The following is a 14,076-nucleotide window of genomic DNA, read 5'->3' as shown; positions in this document are numbered from 1 at the left end:
CAAGCACAGGATTAAACTTGTACAGCCAAAGAATAATGTCTCCCGTTCGTAAAATATCACTGTATTCAGCATATCAAGCAGGCTTGCTTCATAAGATATCGTCAGCAGACTGAAGGTTCTGGCTTCAGTTGTGTATATGATACATTTAAGTGAGAACAGTAGAGGTGGAAAATGGATACTGTGTTTGGGTCAAGATTACATTTAAATTAGAGGTCAGGGACCTAGTGCTTGTTTCAAGGGATATGTAATTACTTTAGTGCCAGAGTTATCTATGTTCCACACAAGTTCAGCATCCCTTTACTTTTATCACTGAAAATTATTTACATATGGAATAAAGAATCATGAAACTGAGGTTTTAAAAGAGTCATTTGCACTAGGGGAATGGGACAGCATTTCAGTTTCCTGCATAATTTTTCTTTATGTCCCTCAGTTTGGATGCAGCCTACAGGAGGAGTTGAAGGGCTCCATATATCTCCTGAGCTATCCTGTCCAATCCTTCCCCACCCTTCAAATTCATTTCACTGCAAACTGATGATGTCATTTTGAACACTGATTATTGTCCTGTTCTCCGTAGATGACATTGATCGGGAACTGGAGGAGAAGTGCAAGATCATGGAAGCCCAGCTGCATGAGAAGGAGAAGGCTAATCTGGAGCTGAGGAAGGAGCTCAGACATAAGGAGACCCTGGTGTCCGCACTGAGATGCAACCTCAGGAACAAGGAGAGGAAATTCCTTGAGGAGCTGAAGAGAAGAAGCCACCGGGTGACTATCCTTAACACGGAGCTGCAGAAGCAGACGGAGGCTGCTGCTTATCTCTCCTTCCAGCTACATGCCACCAAACAGAAACTGCATGGCTCCCGGCAAGGTGGCAAACCCCCCTCTGACAGGCCTCCGGACAAACCATTCCCTACGCAGCCTTCCAGTGAGACAAGGCCCAGAAAACGAATCCACAAGTCTTACGTTCGGAAGCTGGTGACCGACTGCTCCTGTAGCAAGGGAGTCATCAAGGACTCCTTCCAGAGGGAGAGGATGAGCAACTTCGAAGAGGCAGACCCCATGCCCGACCCAGCACTTTTTTTATACACTAAAAGGCACCACGCTCCCCATCGTCAGAAATTTGACCCCAAAGCCCAGGCCCTTAGCAGAGCAGGGGTTGATCCGAGTGACAGTGCTGCTGGGGGCTCAAGTCTGCTGAGGCCCTCCTGTCTTCATTCCCAGGAGCAAGCAGAAGGTACGAGCACCAGGCCTTCAGCCAAACCCAAGCCCTCGAAGGGCGAGAAAGGCAAACAGCATGGGTCCAACCCCAGGAATTCAAAAGGCTTGGAGTAAAAACAAAGAAAGCGGAACAGTGTGGCTGCTAAATGCAGAAAATGAGTTTGGCTATACCAAAAAAGAGACTGCGGCCTACAAAGATTTCTTCCCCGCCATCCCATCAAGAAGTAAAATACTGTTCAGTTTGGATTCCCTCAAGAAGCTAGAAACAATCTGACTCATCTAATATCTCCATTTAGGATGACCATGGAATGGCTGTCTTATCCCAAGGGATGGTGGGGCAGGGGAGCGGGAGGGCAAGCAGTGCTGAGGGCATTTTAAATGTTGTTCTGGAGTTGACTCCAAGAGAAAATGGGCACAGATGTGGAACATGGAGAGAAGGTTTGAGCATGGAGGGAATGGTTATTAACAATTGTCTAGAGCTTCCCTTTCGTAAAAATTAAGATTTCTGAGACTAAAATCTCTTACCGTTATTGTTATCATTGTTCCTTCTAGGTAAAACTGTTCTTATTTTCATTGGCACAGGTAGTGGTGGAGGGTGGCGGGGGTGGGGGTGGGGGGAATGGCAGAATTGCACATAAAGCCGTTCACTAATGGTGAACGTGGCAATCGGCAGGATGCGCCAAACTCATCTTTGGTTCTAACTTCATGACATCACTGGAGTTGGGACAGGGATGAATTTGGCCCAAAATGTCTAATATAAGGTATTCCAGGTTCTGGAGAATGTCGGCAGTTGAATGACAATCGGTCAATTTAGTTTAAGAGGGATTTTTAAATCATCTGCAGAAACAGTATGGCCAAGCCAGTCAAGTCTGAAATAGTCACTCACCAATGTTGAAATTCATATTTTCACCCAAATTCCTCCTTTTTAATAATTATGCAAAACTGAATGGACAAGATTTTGAAACAAGACCATTGATTTTGGGCACCTCTATTTTTGAGGTGCCCAGTATGAGATATCTCAAAGGGGTCTGATTTTTCAGAAGCTGATCTGAAAACCAGGCCCATTTAAGTTATCTCTAGATGGGCACTCAAAGTCAAAAGTAATTTTTGATAACCTTGGCCAATACTTTTGTTTTGCATGTTATTACAGCAGGTTTTCTAAATGTGTCTTAGTTACTCCACATTCCAGACAGAGTTCTCTAGTAATCACTGTCTGTTACTACTCTGCTTAAACACCAGGATTTTGTTTTTAAGTTAAGTTACTAAGCATGCAATAGTTCCTCACTGAAGTCCTGCTCAGAAGACCACATTAGCAATGAGCTACTTGAGGATGAGATCTCATACATTGCAAACATTTTGTGGCAGAGCCAACCACTCGTTTCTTCTGTGATACTGAAGGAAAGTGATAAGGAAACTACAAATCTGTCTTCTTTGGGGCTTGAGCCCCATCTTTCTAGATAGGTACTTGCATGGTCCTCAGTACCATGGTATCTGAGCACCTTCCAGTCACAATACCCCAGGGAGGTATGAAAGAGCTATTCTTATCCCCATTTAACAGATGGAGATCCCAGGCACAGGGTAGATGAAGTGACTTATCCAAGTTCACCCAGGAAGTGTGAAGCTGAGTCAGAAATGGAACCCAGGTCTTCTGAGTCCCAGCCTAGTACCCTAACTACATCATTATCCCCTCCTCCCTCACTAAGCCCATTAGCGTCAATAGGAGCATTTCCATTGATTCAGTGGGCTTTGGGTCACATCCTTGAAGAGTTCTTATGCACATGATGGTTATGATTGTTGAAGCACACCAAGATGCACCAGTGGGTGTTGCATTGCTAAGCTATTTGTGCCCACTGGGAGGCACAAAGCTGTGAGTGGGGTCCTACCTGAGAAGTTGTCCAATAACACATGTCCTAGAGTATCTGTTGCTATTGTACTATAAGCCTTCTATTTATTTACAAGCTATATTTTCAGAATGAAATTCAGAAGTATCTTTTGGTTGGTTGGTTTTGTTAGGCTATGAAAATGTACAGAAGGAAAAAGAAGCAACGAGAGATAACCAGAACCGAAGACAGGGCCAGATTCCCAATTAGCCACAGTAGACATGTGCCTAGGGGTGTTGGCATTCTAGGGACATCTTAGCTTTCTAAAACTGTGTGCAACACGAAGGTCAGCTGTAGGGGCGGGGGACAGGGGGGCACTGAAGATGCTGTGCCTAGGGGCTCGTAAGGTGTCAATCCGGCCCTGATCAAAGAGTCTAAAACTGGCCCTTTGTTGAAGAGGTGAGATCATCTGATTTTTCTCTTGGACCTTCCAGAAATTATTGTCATCTTGCATGGTCCCTCTGACTCTACTGCTTCAACAACCCCAGACCCACAGAGGCTCCTACTCTACCCTGTGGACCTTCTATGGACACTACTTGATTCCCAAGACTCTTCAGGAGCTAGAGCCTTCTTGTTCACTCACTGACCCCTTATGGTATTATCCTTGGACCCCACTGAATCTCTGGTACTTTTCAACAGCTCCCTCAATCCTCAGGCATGTCACTTCACCAATTCAACACTACTTAACTTCAAAACAAAAGGCATGAATAAGCTGAAGGCTTTAGCCTCCAATATAAAGCTCCAAAATCTGTGATGTGCCTTTAGCATCCTGCAACAGCTTAACAATTAGAGGAAGAAAAAATTATTGTGAAGATTAGATGGAGAACCGAGTTCTGATTTTAGTACTTCAGTGGATGCTCGGCACCTTGCAGGATCCTCTGTTACTCTGCAGTAACTGAGAGCAAAATTTTGACCCATGTGGTTTTTGACTACCTTCTAACCAATTAGCTTTTTTTTTTTCTACACTCTCCTTTCTATTGGCTGCTGGAAGTGTGGCTAAGTTAGTGGCTCTGACTGTGTCTTACCAGTGCACAAATACATGCCTGTGTTAAATATTACAAAAGCAAACCAGTCACTTGCTGTTTTGATATTTAGGGACACATTTGCAAACACAACCCACTACAACTGGGCACTTTTTTTTTTTTTTTTGCAGGCATGGCATGCATGTGTGAATATCTAACCAGGGCTAAAATGCCAGACCTATTAAAATCAATGGAAATTTGTCCATTGACCTCATTAGGGCCAGGATTTCATCCCACATATCCAGCTAGCTACTCAATTTGCATGTGAATATAGGTGCCTGTAGGAAAATAATGCAGATTCCATTTTTCCAAAGCCAGTTTGGTACCTCTTAGAAAATCTGGTCCTAACTGACCAGCTCTATTTACCAATAATTTGAGGTCGCTCATGTAGTGCTCATGCATATACAAAGGTATCTATTTTTGTAGTGCAATATTTATATATTAAAATACTTTTATCAGATTCTAGGTAACAATTACTAGCTCAACTTTTTGAATTATAAAAATAAAATTCAGAATAGAAGATTTATTCTACTGAGGCAGAAAATTGCATTTTTGTACCTTTTCTTTGAAAGAGAAGATTATCTGTTCCTTTAAATTTTTCCTTGCCCTCTATGGGATATGTGTTCTTGACCTGTGTTCTTTAAACACAGTTTTGAATTCAGTATGAAATGCCATGGCTTCATCTGTGAAGACCTCTGTATAGCACAGGACTGGTTTATCAATTAAGCCCTAAGGGCCAGATTTACTAAGGTATTTAGCGCCCGAAGATGTAAATAGGTCCCAAGTATGATTTTCAAAAGTACCTAAGCCTGTTAAGCACCTAAATCCCCTTGATTTCCATGACAGATGCCTGCTTTTGAATATCACACAAGGTCCCTATCTGCACTTTGAAAATCTGTCCCTAAGTATCGACCACTTCCAAAGCAAGAAACAGAAGGATGTAGGAAAAAGATACAGAGCTGCACCTCTTAGAGTATGTCTACACTGCTATCAGAGATGTGACTGTAGCATGAGCTGGAATAGCAACACTAGCTTCAATCTAGCTAGCGCAGCTAAAAATAACAGTAAAAAGAAAAGGAGTACTTGTGGCACCTTAGAGACTAACAAATTTATTTGAGCATAAGCTCTCGTGAGCTACAGCTCACTGTAGATGCAGTGGCATGGGCTTCAGTGCAGACTGTACAAGCACGCCAGGGACACTGGGTGTATACTTGCATTGATAGCCTATGCTGGAGCCCATACCGCTACGTCTTCACTGCTCGTTGTAGCCAGGCTAGCTAGACAAAAGGGAGCGTGGCTCTGCCAGCACATGCTGCAATCACACCTCTGACTGCATGAGCTGCAAACGGGCAGGAGTAGTACAGTTATCCAGTCATTTCAGGGCCCTTTACTAGATTGCTAGCTGCCTTCTGTTTTTGAGAAACAGCTCATTAGACTCATTCTATTAACTTACTACACTGAAGTATGACAGGTTTCAGAGTAGCAGCTGTGTTAGTCTGTATTCGCAAAAAGAAAAGGAGTACTTGTGGCACCTTAGAGACTAACAAATTTATTAGAGCATAAGCTTTCGTGAGCTACAGCTCACTTCATCGGATGCATTTGGTGGAAAAAACAGAGGGGAGATTTACATACACACACAGAGAACATGAAACAATGGGTTTATCATACACACTGTAAGGAGAGTGATCACTTAAGATAAGCCATCTTCAGCAGCGGGGGGGGGGGGGAAGGAGGAAAACCTTTCATGGTGACAAGCAAGGTAGGCTATTTCCAGCAGTTAACAAGAACGTCTGAGGAACAGTGGGGGGTGGGGGGAGGGGAAATAACATGGGGAAATAGTTGCTAATAAGCGATGGTCACATAAACACCACCCTATATCGGAAACCTACTGACCGCTATTCCTACCTACATGCCTCTAGCTTTCATCCAGATCATACCACACGATCCATTGTCTACAGCCAAGCTCTACGATATAACCGCATTTGCTCCAACCCCTCAGACAGAGACAAACACCTACAAGATCTCTATCATGCATTCCTACAACTACAATACCCACCTGCTGAAGTGAAGAAACAGATTGACAGAGCCAGAAGTCACCTACTACAGGACAGGCCCAACAAAGAAAATAACAGAACGCCACTAGCCATCACCTTCAGCCCCCAACTAAAACCTCTCCAACGCATCATCAAGGATCTACAACCTATCCTGAAGGATGACCCATCACTCTCACAGATCTTGGGAGACAGGCCAGTCCTTGCTTACAGACAGCCCCCCAATCTGAAGCAAATACTCACCAGCAACCACACACCACACAAGAGAACCACTAACCCAGGAACCTATCCTTGCAACAAAGCCCGTTGCCAACTCTGTCCACATATCTATTCAGGGGATACCATCATAGGGCCTAATCACATCAGCCACGCTATCAGAGGCTCGTTCACCTGCGCATCTACCAATGTGATATATGCCATCATGTGCCTGCAATGCCCCTCTGCCATGTACATTGGCCAAACTGGACAGTCTCTACGTAAAAGAATGAATGGACACAAATCAGACGTCAAGAATTATAACATTCAAAAACCAGTTGGAGAACACTTCAATCTCTCTGGTCACTCGATCACAGACCTAAGAGTGGCTATACTTCAACAAAAAAGCTTCAAAAACAGACTCCAACGAGAGACTGCTGAATTGGAATTAATTTGCAAACTGGATACAATTAACTTAGGCTTGAATAGAGACTGGGAATGGATGAGTCATTACACAAAGTAAAACTATTTCCCCATGGTATTTCTCCCTCCCACCCCACCCCCACTGTTCCTCAGACGTTCTTGTTAACTGCTGAAAATAGCCTACCTTGCTTGTCACCATGAAAGGTTTTCCTCCTTCCCCCCCCCCCCCGCTGCTGGTGATGGCTTATTTTAAGTGATCACTCTCCTTACAGTAAAAAGAAAAGGAGTACTTGTGGCACCTTAGAGACTAACAAATTTATTAGCGCATAAGCTTTCGTGAGCTACAGCTCACTTCATCGGATGAAGTGAGCTGTAGCTCACGAAAGCTTATGCGCTAATAAATTTGTTAGTCTCTAAGGTGCCACAAGTACTCCTTTTCTTTTTGCGAATACAGACTAACACGGCTGCTACTCTGAAACCTCTCCTTACAGTGTGTATGATAAACCCTTTGTTTCATGTTCTCTGTGTGTGTACATCAATCTCCCCTCTGTTTTTTCCACCAAATGCATCCGATGAAGTGAGCTGTAGCTCACAAAAGCTTATGCTCTAATATATTTTAGTCTCTAAGGTGCCACAAGTACTCCTTTTCTTTTTACACTGAAGTACTAGACTGTCATTTTAGCTTCCAGTCCAGTGCTGTTCAAAGCTGTCTTTGTGCAGCATGTGTTCACTGTAATCATTACACTGGGCATAGCTGTTTCTTCTGCCAGCAAAGCTACTAGGGCCATTTATTTCTCCTGACAGCTGGACTTTCTGGCATGAACAGGGCATCCTGTTTGAATCTTGCCTCCTCTTCAAGGTCATCTTCCCCTATATTTTCTAATCACGGCTCTGCTCCTGCTTAGTCCCTGGAAGTGTCAGTGAGCTGTTGAATTAGTGACAATCCATGCAGCGAGTTTACACCTGGCAAAGGAATAAAATGAGGCTTAACTAGGGGTGTGAGGAAAGAGGAAATAATCCAAGGTGATTATTTTATATTATAGAGCAGCTAGTGAAAGGAGATCTGTAACTGTATGTTGCAATGGGCATGCTAACACTCACCCTGAAATGTAGGAGGGACTCGGGCATTGTAGCGCCTAATTTTTAAGCACCTACAAAATCCAGGAAAAACACCCTGCTCGACTTTGTCATCTCAGCTCCCTATACAGTGAATGGGGAGAGAGAGGCGCCTAAGGATGAGATCCACAAAAGCCAGCCTGCTAGGCAGGGAGCTGCCTAAACTAGCCAGTGGGAAGTGCTGAGGATGGGTGTGTCCTAAATTCAATTCCCACCTCTGCTGGGTGGGGAGGAGGGGAGAAAGGATCCCATTTCTCAGAGGATTTCTGACGTCAGGCTCCCTCCTGTGGAAGCTGTTCCACTGTGGATCCATAATCAAAGAGGGTTGGAGCAGGGGGACAGGACTCGGTGTTTCCTGCTTCCCAGGTGGGTGCTGTAACCACAGGGATATAGAGTCATTCGCTCTCTGTCGGACCCAATGACTGTTCCACAGTAGATAAATACTAAACCAGTCAGTGGGCCAGAGAGAGGGAATGACTCTGCAACCCAGTAGGGCCCAGTGGTTAGCCTCTCGGCTCAGGCCCTACAGGTGACTTTGGTGGGGAAAAACACCTATCTTGCCCTTGTTCCAGATCGCTCTGGGGCTTAAGTGGGAGACACACACCCGGCTGCCTAGAGGGAGGCAGCTATGCAGAACCAAAAACCTAGGCACCTAGGGAGTCGGGGACTTTTACCCTGCCCTGAAAAGAATTAGGCAACAAGTACATTCAGGTGCCTACCAGATTCAGTGGGAGTTTTGTGGAGCCAACGCCAGGATTTAGGCACCTAAGTATTTCCGTGGATCCTACTCGAAGTGATCCCCGCATTACTGAGAGGAGAGTCCAGCTCAGTTACTCCACTGGAATTGTACCAAATGAATTAGTTTGTTTTGAAAGAAAAAAAAAATCACACAAGCTGCTTCAGTTAGGACTTCTGGGATGCAGCTTCAGTGAAGTCCAGTGGAGCTCCACCCCTTTACACCAGCTGAGGATCTGGCCCCAACAATGGTGTGTCATCAGTGCACGCTTGCTTGGGAGACTGGGGCTACTATAATGCTCATTTTGCTGGACACAATTCTCTTGTTTGTTAAGCTTCTTATCTACTCGTGGCTAAAACTGCCTCAGAAGCCCAGGCAAAGACGTCTGTGGAAAAATCAGGAGCATTTATACTAGACATCCAGGTTATTAACAAGAGAAAAATATGCACAGTCTAAGGGACACCTACTTTATGGGTCATTTTCCTATAATGCTATGATGAGATGCTCTGTTGTCTGTTTCTCTTCAGGATGATTAAAAAGAGAAGGCCCTCTGCTGGCAAAGTAATGTAATAAGATTTCTACCGCATAGTGAGCACAGATTGTTCACTATCCTGCTCTGACGACACAATCTGCAGGAGAGCGGTGAAAGCAATAAGCAATTTGCATTGCACTGTGCAAGTTATAGCTGTGGAAATGCAGTATCCCTTCGACTTGATTAAGATTTGAACCTCACCTTTATAAATGGTTTTTCTCTCAGGTTCACAGAGGTTCTGCTGAGAACATTGTTTCTTTGTGTGTGTGGGGAGGGAGGAGAGGGGAAGCTTAATACCAGAGGAGCTAATAAATTCACTGTGCACTGTTTTAGTTGGGTTTTATTTTAGTTGTGATTTGCATGGCTGCTCTTTTCATTTCTGGACAATCCTAAAGAGCAGACTCAGCTAAATGTTTATTATCAAATCATTGATGCAGAGACTGTAGCAGACCTCAGTATAAAAAAGAGAGAGGAGTCCAATAGTTCTCTTTTGTAAATAATTTCCTACCAATCATCTATTTCTCAGTGACTAGTATGTAAATGGAACAACTCCATCCGAGCTGTAGGAGCCTTCCTGCTTTACTGATAATTATGGGCTCGTTCAAGGAGTTTATTTAATTTCCAGCTCTCTTCAACCATTCTTCCCCTGCCCTGCTTCCTGCCGACATCTTCCCTTTAGCTCTGCATGCAAGCTACTCATACTCTGAAGCCAAGTGGCCGTATGCCTCGCCAGCAGGTATCACTTGCAAAATCCTGATCAGAGATTCCACAGAGGTGGCAGGGGGGAGGGTATAAATAGGGTGACCAGATAGCAAATGTGAAAAATTGGGATGGGGTCAGGGGTAATAAGGGCCTATATAAGAAAAAGCCCCAAATATTGGGACTGGCCCTATAAAATCAGGACATCTAGTCACCCTAGGTATAAATGCCATTAGCCAAAAAACAACAAACATACAAAATGTATGCAATATTGGGCCTGATCCTGACCTTGCTTAGACCATTGTAACCCCATGGATGATGGCATTACTTCTGATTTGCACCAGTGCAAGTGAGGAGGAGGAGCAAGGACAGTGTTTTTGATGAGCCATAGACAAGACAGAGGCGCTAAATGGAGCACTTTCTATTCCTATGAGCTAAATCCTGAAGCCCCTACTCAATGTTCATTCACTCATGCCTCTGGCAAAGCTCCTGCTGACATCACTAAGGGTTTCATCAAAGGGTTTCATTAAAAACCGAGGGCTAGATTGTAATGCCCACTCAGGTGGGCAAGATCCCACTTGCCAAGATTAAGGATATTGCAATCTAGCCCTGAGTAAGGACATCAGGATTTGCCCTTTATTAATAATGTTGTTTGAAGTTAGTTGTAAGGGCCAGACCCTGCAGCCCCTTATGTGGGAATTCTTGCCTACGAGCTTGCAGGATAAGCCCCTAAACTTTGTTATTGGTCTTTTTATTCATTGCTGTGTTTTTGTGGGGAGGCTATATATAAATATATATTTAGTTTTGAAGAGAAAACACTATGATCGAAGCAGATATGTTGAAAAGAATCTATGGTTTTTTAATCTTTGTATTTATATAAATGATCAAAAATGAAAGTCAGTGATCCCACTTTTTAATCTGAAGCGTAATGTCAGACACAGAGAGTCCAAAGGAATAACACACACCTAATGAAACATGTATGTTTTCTAACTACTGTTGATGGATGAGCGTGTTCGTAGACTCTCTAGTGTCTGAGTACAAATTAACTATCAGAATGTAAGATATATATTCAAAAAGGAGATTTGTACAGTGCATTTATCCAGCACTTTCATAGACTCCCTGTGAGTCAGAAAGGATAAATAGAAATTATATCTATACTGTATATCTTTATATGTAGAGGCACATATCAGGGAGTGTAAGAATTGAAATCTACATGCTTTGTATAATATGTTTAATGTTGACTTGTAAAGCTTCACAACTAGATTGGAAATGGACGCATAGCAATAACACTTTGTTGTTAAATGGATGTCTTGTATATACATGTGCTGGGAACTTTCTATATACAGTCATGTGACTTTCCTTTCTGATCTAAACTGTATTTTTTGTTCTGGAACCGTACAATGGCCTAAGGAGTTTTGTTTTGTTTTTGAATTTTCAATTCATAATGCTCTCTGCCAATGAGAAATTTCATCGCCTAGGATTACACCCACTGAACTGTAACCTAGCAGCTGGGATGGGGAGAGAGAGGATGTTGTTACATTGCTTACTTATATTGTTCCCATGTCCCAAAACGTGTCTGGAATCTGGCCATACTGACTGAACCAAAATGCAAATGGTTTCAGTCACTGATTCACTGAAAACTTCTCGTTTTTTTTGCCAAGGCAAGTTGGTAGGGAAATTTTCCCCACTGGCATAAATATTTAAAAAGCCATATTCTCTGAATTGGTAAAGTGATGCTGCTAGACTTTGCATAAGCCCAATGCATGTGGTAGGTCTAACATAAGGGCCACTGGTTTATAACTTTCCCCTCTCCATCCAAGTTTAAAAGTATGATTGTAAGTCTATGTCTATGGTATTCAGAATAGTGACTCTGAAAATGACCGTGTGAGGTTGCCCACTCCCTCGGTGACATATATCAATGGTGAAATCCCAACTCCATTAGGTTTGGCCATTGACTCCAATGGATTCAGGGTTTCGCCCCCTCTTCTTCTCCCCCTCCCCCCGCAATCTGCTCACTTTACAAGGTTCACACCACCACATGCACACAGAGTCTAGGACCTGAAAAAATCAAGCCGTGCTCTTTCTGCCTCTCACAACAGCTGCAGCAAAGATTGCAACTTAGCCAACAATTCTGCTGAACATGCGTGAGACAGAATAGAACCCAGGTGACTCGCCCATAGCCGAATTGGCACTACAGGGCTAAGAGGAACAAAAACTTGTTAACAGTGAGCAGATCTGACTCCAGCACACAGGAGACTGGTATTAAAGTGCCCTTTTACCGAGTCGCTTTTTCTGAGGATGGGCCCAGAGTCACTCCATCAACTGCCCTTTGCCTGGTTAGAAACTCAGTGGCGGGGCGAAAGTAAACACTGCCTGCCTTCCACTAGCCTAAATTCCTATATGACAGTGTAGCTGGCATGGAGGGTAGTCAAGTGTGAGCAACTAGGTATCCTTAAGGCACCTTCTTCTGTAAACCACTAGCATACAGCACCCATGAGTATCAGAACTCCCATAAAGAAAAGGAGTACTTGTGGCACCTTACAGACTAACAAATCTATTTGAGCATAAGCTTTCGTGAGCTACAGCTCACTTCATCGGATGCATGAAGTGAGCTGTAGCTCACGAAAGCTTATGCTCTAATAAATTTGTTAGTCGCTAAGGTGCCACAAGTACTCCTTTTCTTTTTGCGAATACAGACTAACACGGCTGCTACTCAGAACTCCCATAGACTTCAGCGGGAGTTTTGCCGGAGACAAGGTCAATGGCTTATTGTAAACTGCCATGTTAAAAACAAAGCCAGATGACAGCGCAGCAGATGTGCGTGGCCTACAGGTAACTGTGAGGTTTTTGGGGAGCAAAAGATAGTTACTTGGGCAAACTGAAATGTGATTCAGCAGCTATTTTGCTGCTGGGTCCTGGTCGGCAGACTGGAGGCACAAGGACACTGAGTGCTTTGCCCAAGGTAATTCAGAGATTCAGTCATTTAATCAAATTAGAAACCAGGAGGACTCTCCTGACTCGGAGTCCTGTTATTGACAACCCTAGCTCTTGCTTCTTGCTTGATCCAGTGCAGGCTGCTCCAGCACATCTCATTGTAAGAATGATGCCGTCTCTTTAGTGCATGTCTGTTCTTGTCACTGTCTCTGCTTGCACTGCCATGAAGCCTGACTGCCAAGTCCCACAGGGAGGAGGAGAGGGAGGGATGGCCTTAGATTCACAGGTTGCTTCACTCACGCTGGATAATATCTGGATAATATCGGCGTGTTGTGATTTCGCCTTCATGGGTGGGACCCAGGCTGGGTAACCGAGAGAAGTCCCAGACATGCTTTTTGCTACTTACTTGCATCAAAAAGTACCTGTATTTCTAAAGGTCCATTAAAAATCCTGTAATCCTCATGTACTGTATGAAAGCATGAAGATAAAAGTGCCGCTTTGCCACACTAGTGAGAACCTGCCCTCTTCAACCTTTGCTCCCAATTGCCAAGTTTGTTCTTTTGTTCCCTCTCTGCATGAGCTGCCCTTCTGGCTGACACTGGCAAGGCACTAACTGCATGTCAGCATAAAGAGTCCCCAGGCTCTGCTACGCTGTCTGGAGACATTCTATCAAAGCAGAGGTGAGTACCCCTACACCAATCCAAAAAAAACACTAGGACCCCCCAAAACTGCATTCCCAGGGGAAAGGGGAATGCTGCTGGGAAAGCAAACCCAGAAGCAGGGGTAGAGGAAACTCCACAAAGTTTCCCGGGAGCTTTGGAAGATAAAGATCACTTGATCTAGTAAATCCTACCTTAATCCACTCCTGAGAGACATTTGGGACTCTCAAATTGCACATGCATGCCTAGAAGAAAAGTGAAATCTAGTCAAAATGCTCATTGAACATTCGCAGCATTAAGGGGTGCAGGTGAAGGCTCCTCCTCGTCTTTTCTGCATTAAATGTTACTGATACAATATTTTTTTAAAAGATGCACTTTCCCTTTATTATATTTACAATGATAACAAAACCAAAGCAGCATTAGTACAGGGACAGCCCAGAAATTCTACATGTTTGAGAAAAAGAAGCCCTTTCTAACAGCCTGGTCTGTCCTTTGAGGCGCTACTGAGTTCCAAACCAATGGAAGTTGAGGGTGCTCTGCACCTCCCAGGAGTTACTCAGCACCTTTCAGAATTAATCCCCAAATTTGCTCTGAGGCTTCACGGTAGTGCCGGT

At 43.9% G+C, this 14,076-nt stretch overlaps 1 protein-coding gene across 1 annotated transcript in view; it reads left to right on the top strand.

The window, feature by feature from the left end:
- CCDC92B (coiled-coil domain containing 92B) overlaps positions 1 to 5,619 on the top strand; it is a 54,010-nt gene extending 48,391 nt beyond the window's left edge. Inside the window, exon 4 of the mRNA XM_038375294.2 lies at positions 575 to 5,619. Coding sequence (XP_038231222.1) covers positions 575 to 1,329 — 755 coding nt within the window. The 3' untranslated portion in view covers positions 1,330 to 5,619. The remainder of the gene's footprint in view (positions 1 to 574) is intronic.
- Positions 5,620 to 14,076: the final 8,457 nt, after the last annotated feature.

This window comes from Dermochelys coriacea, chromosome 17 (genome assembly GCF_009764565.3).
Source record: "Dermochelys coriacea isolate rDerCor1 chromosome 17, rDerCor1.pri.v4, whole genome shotgun sequence".
Classification (NCBI taxonomy): Eukaryota; Metazoa; Chordata; order Testudines; family Dermochelyidae; genus Dermochelys; species Dermochelys coriacea.
Note: the sequence above shows the minus strand (reverse complement) of the source record. Positions and strands in the feature narration are given on the sequence as shown.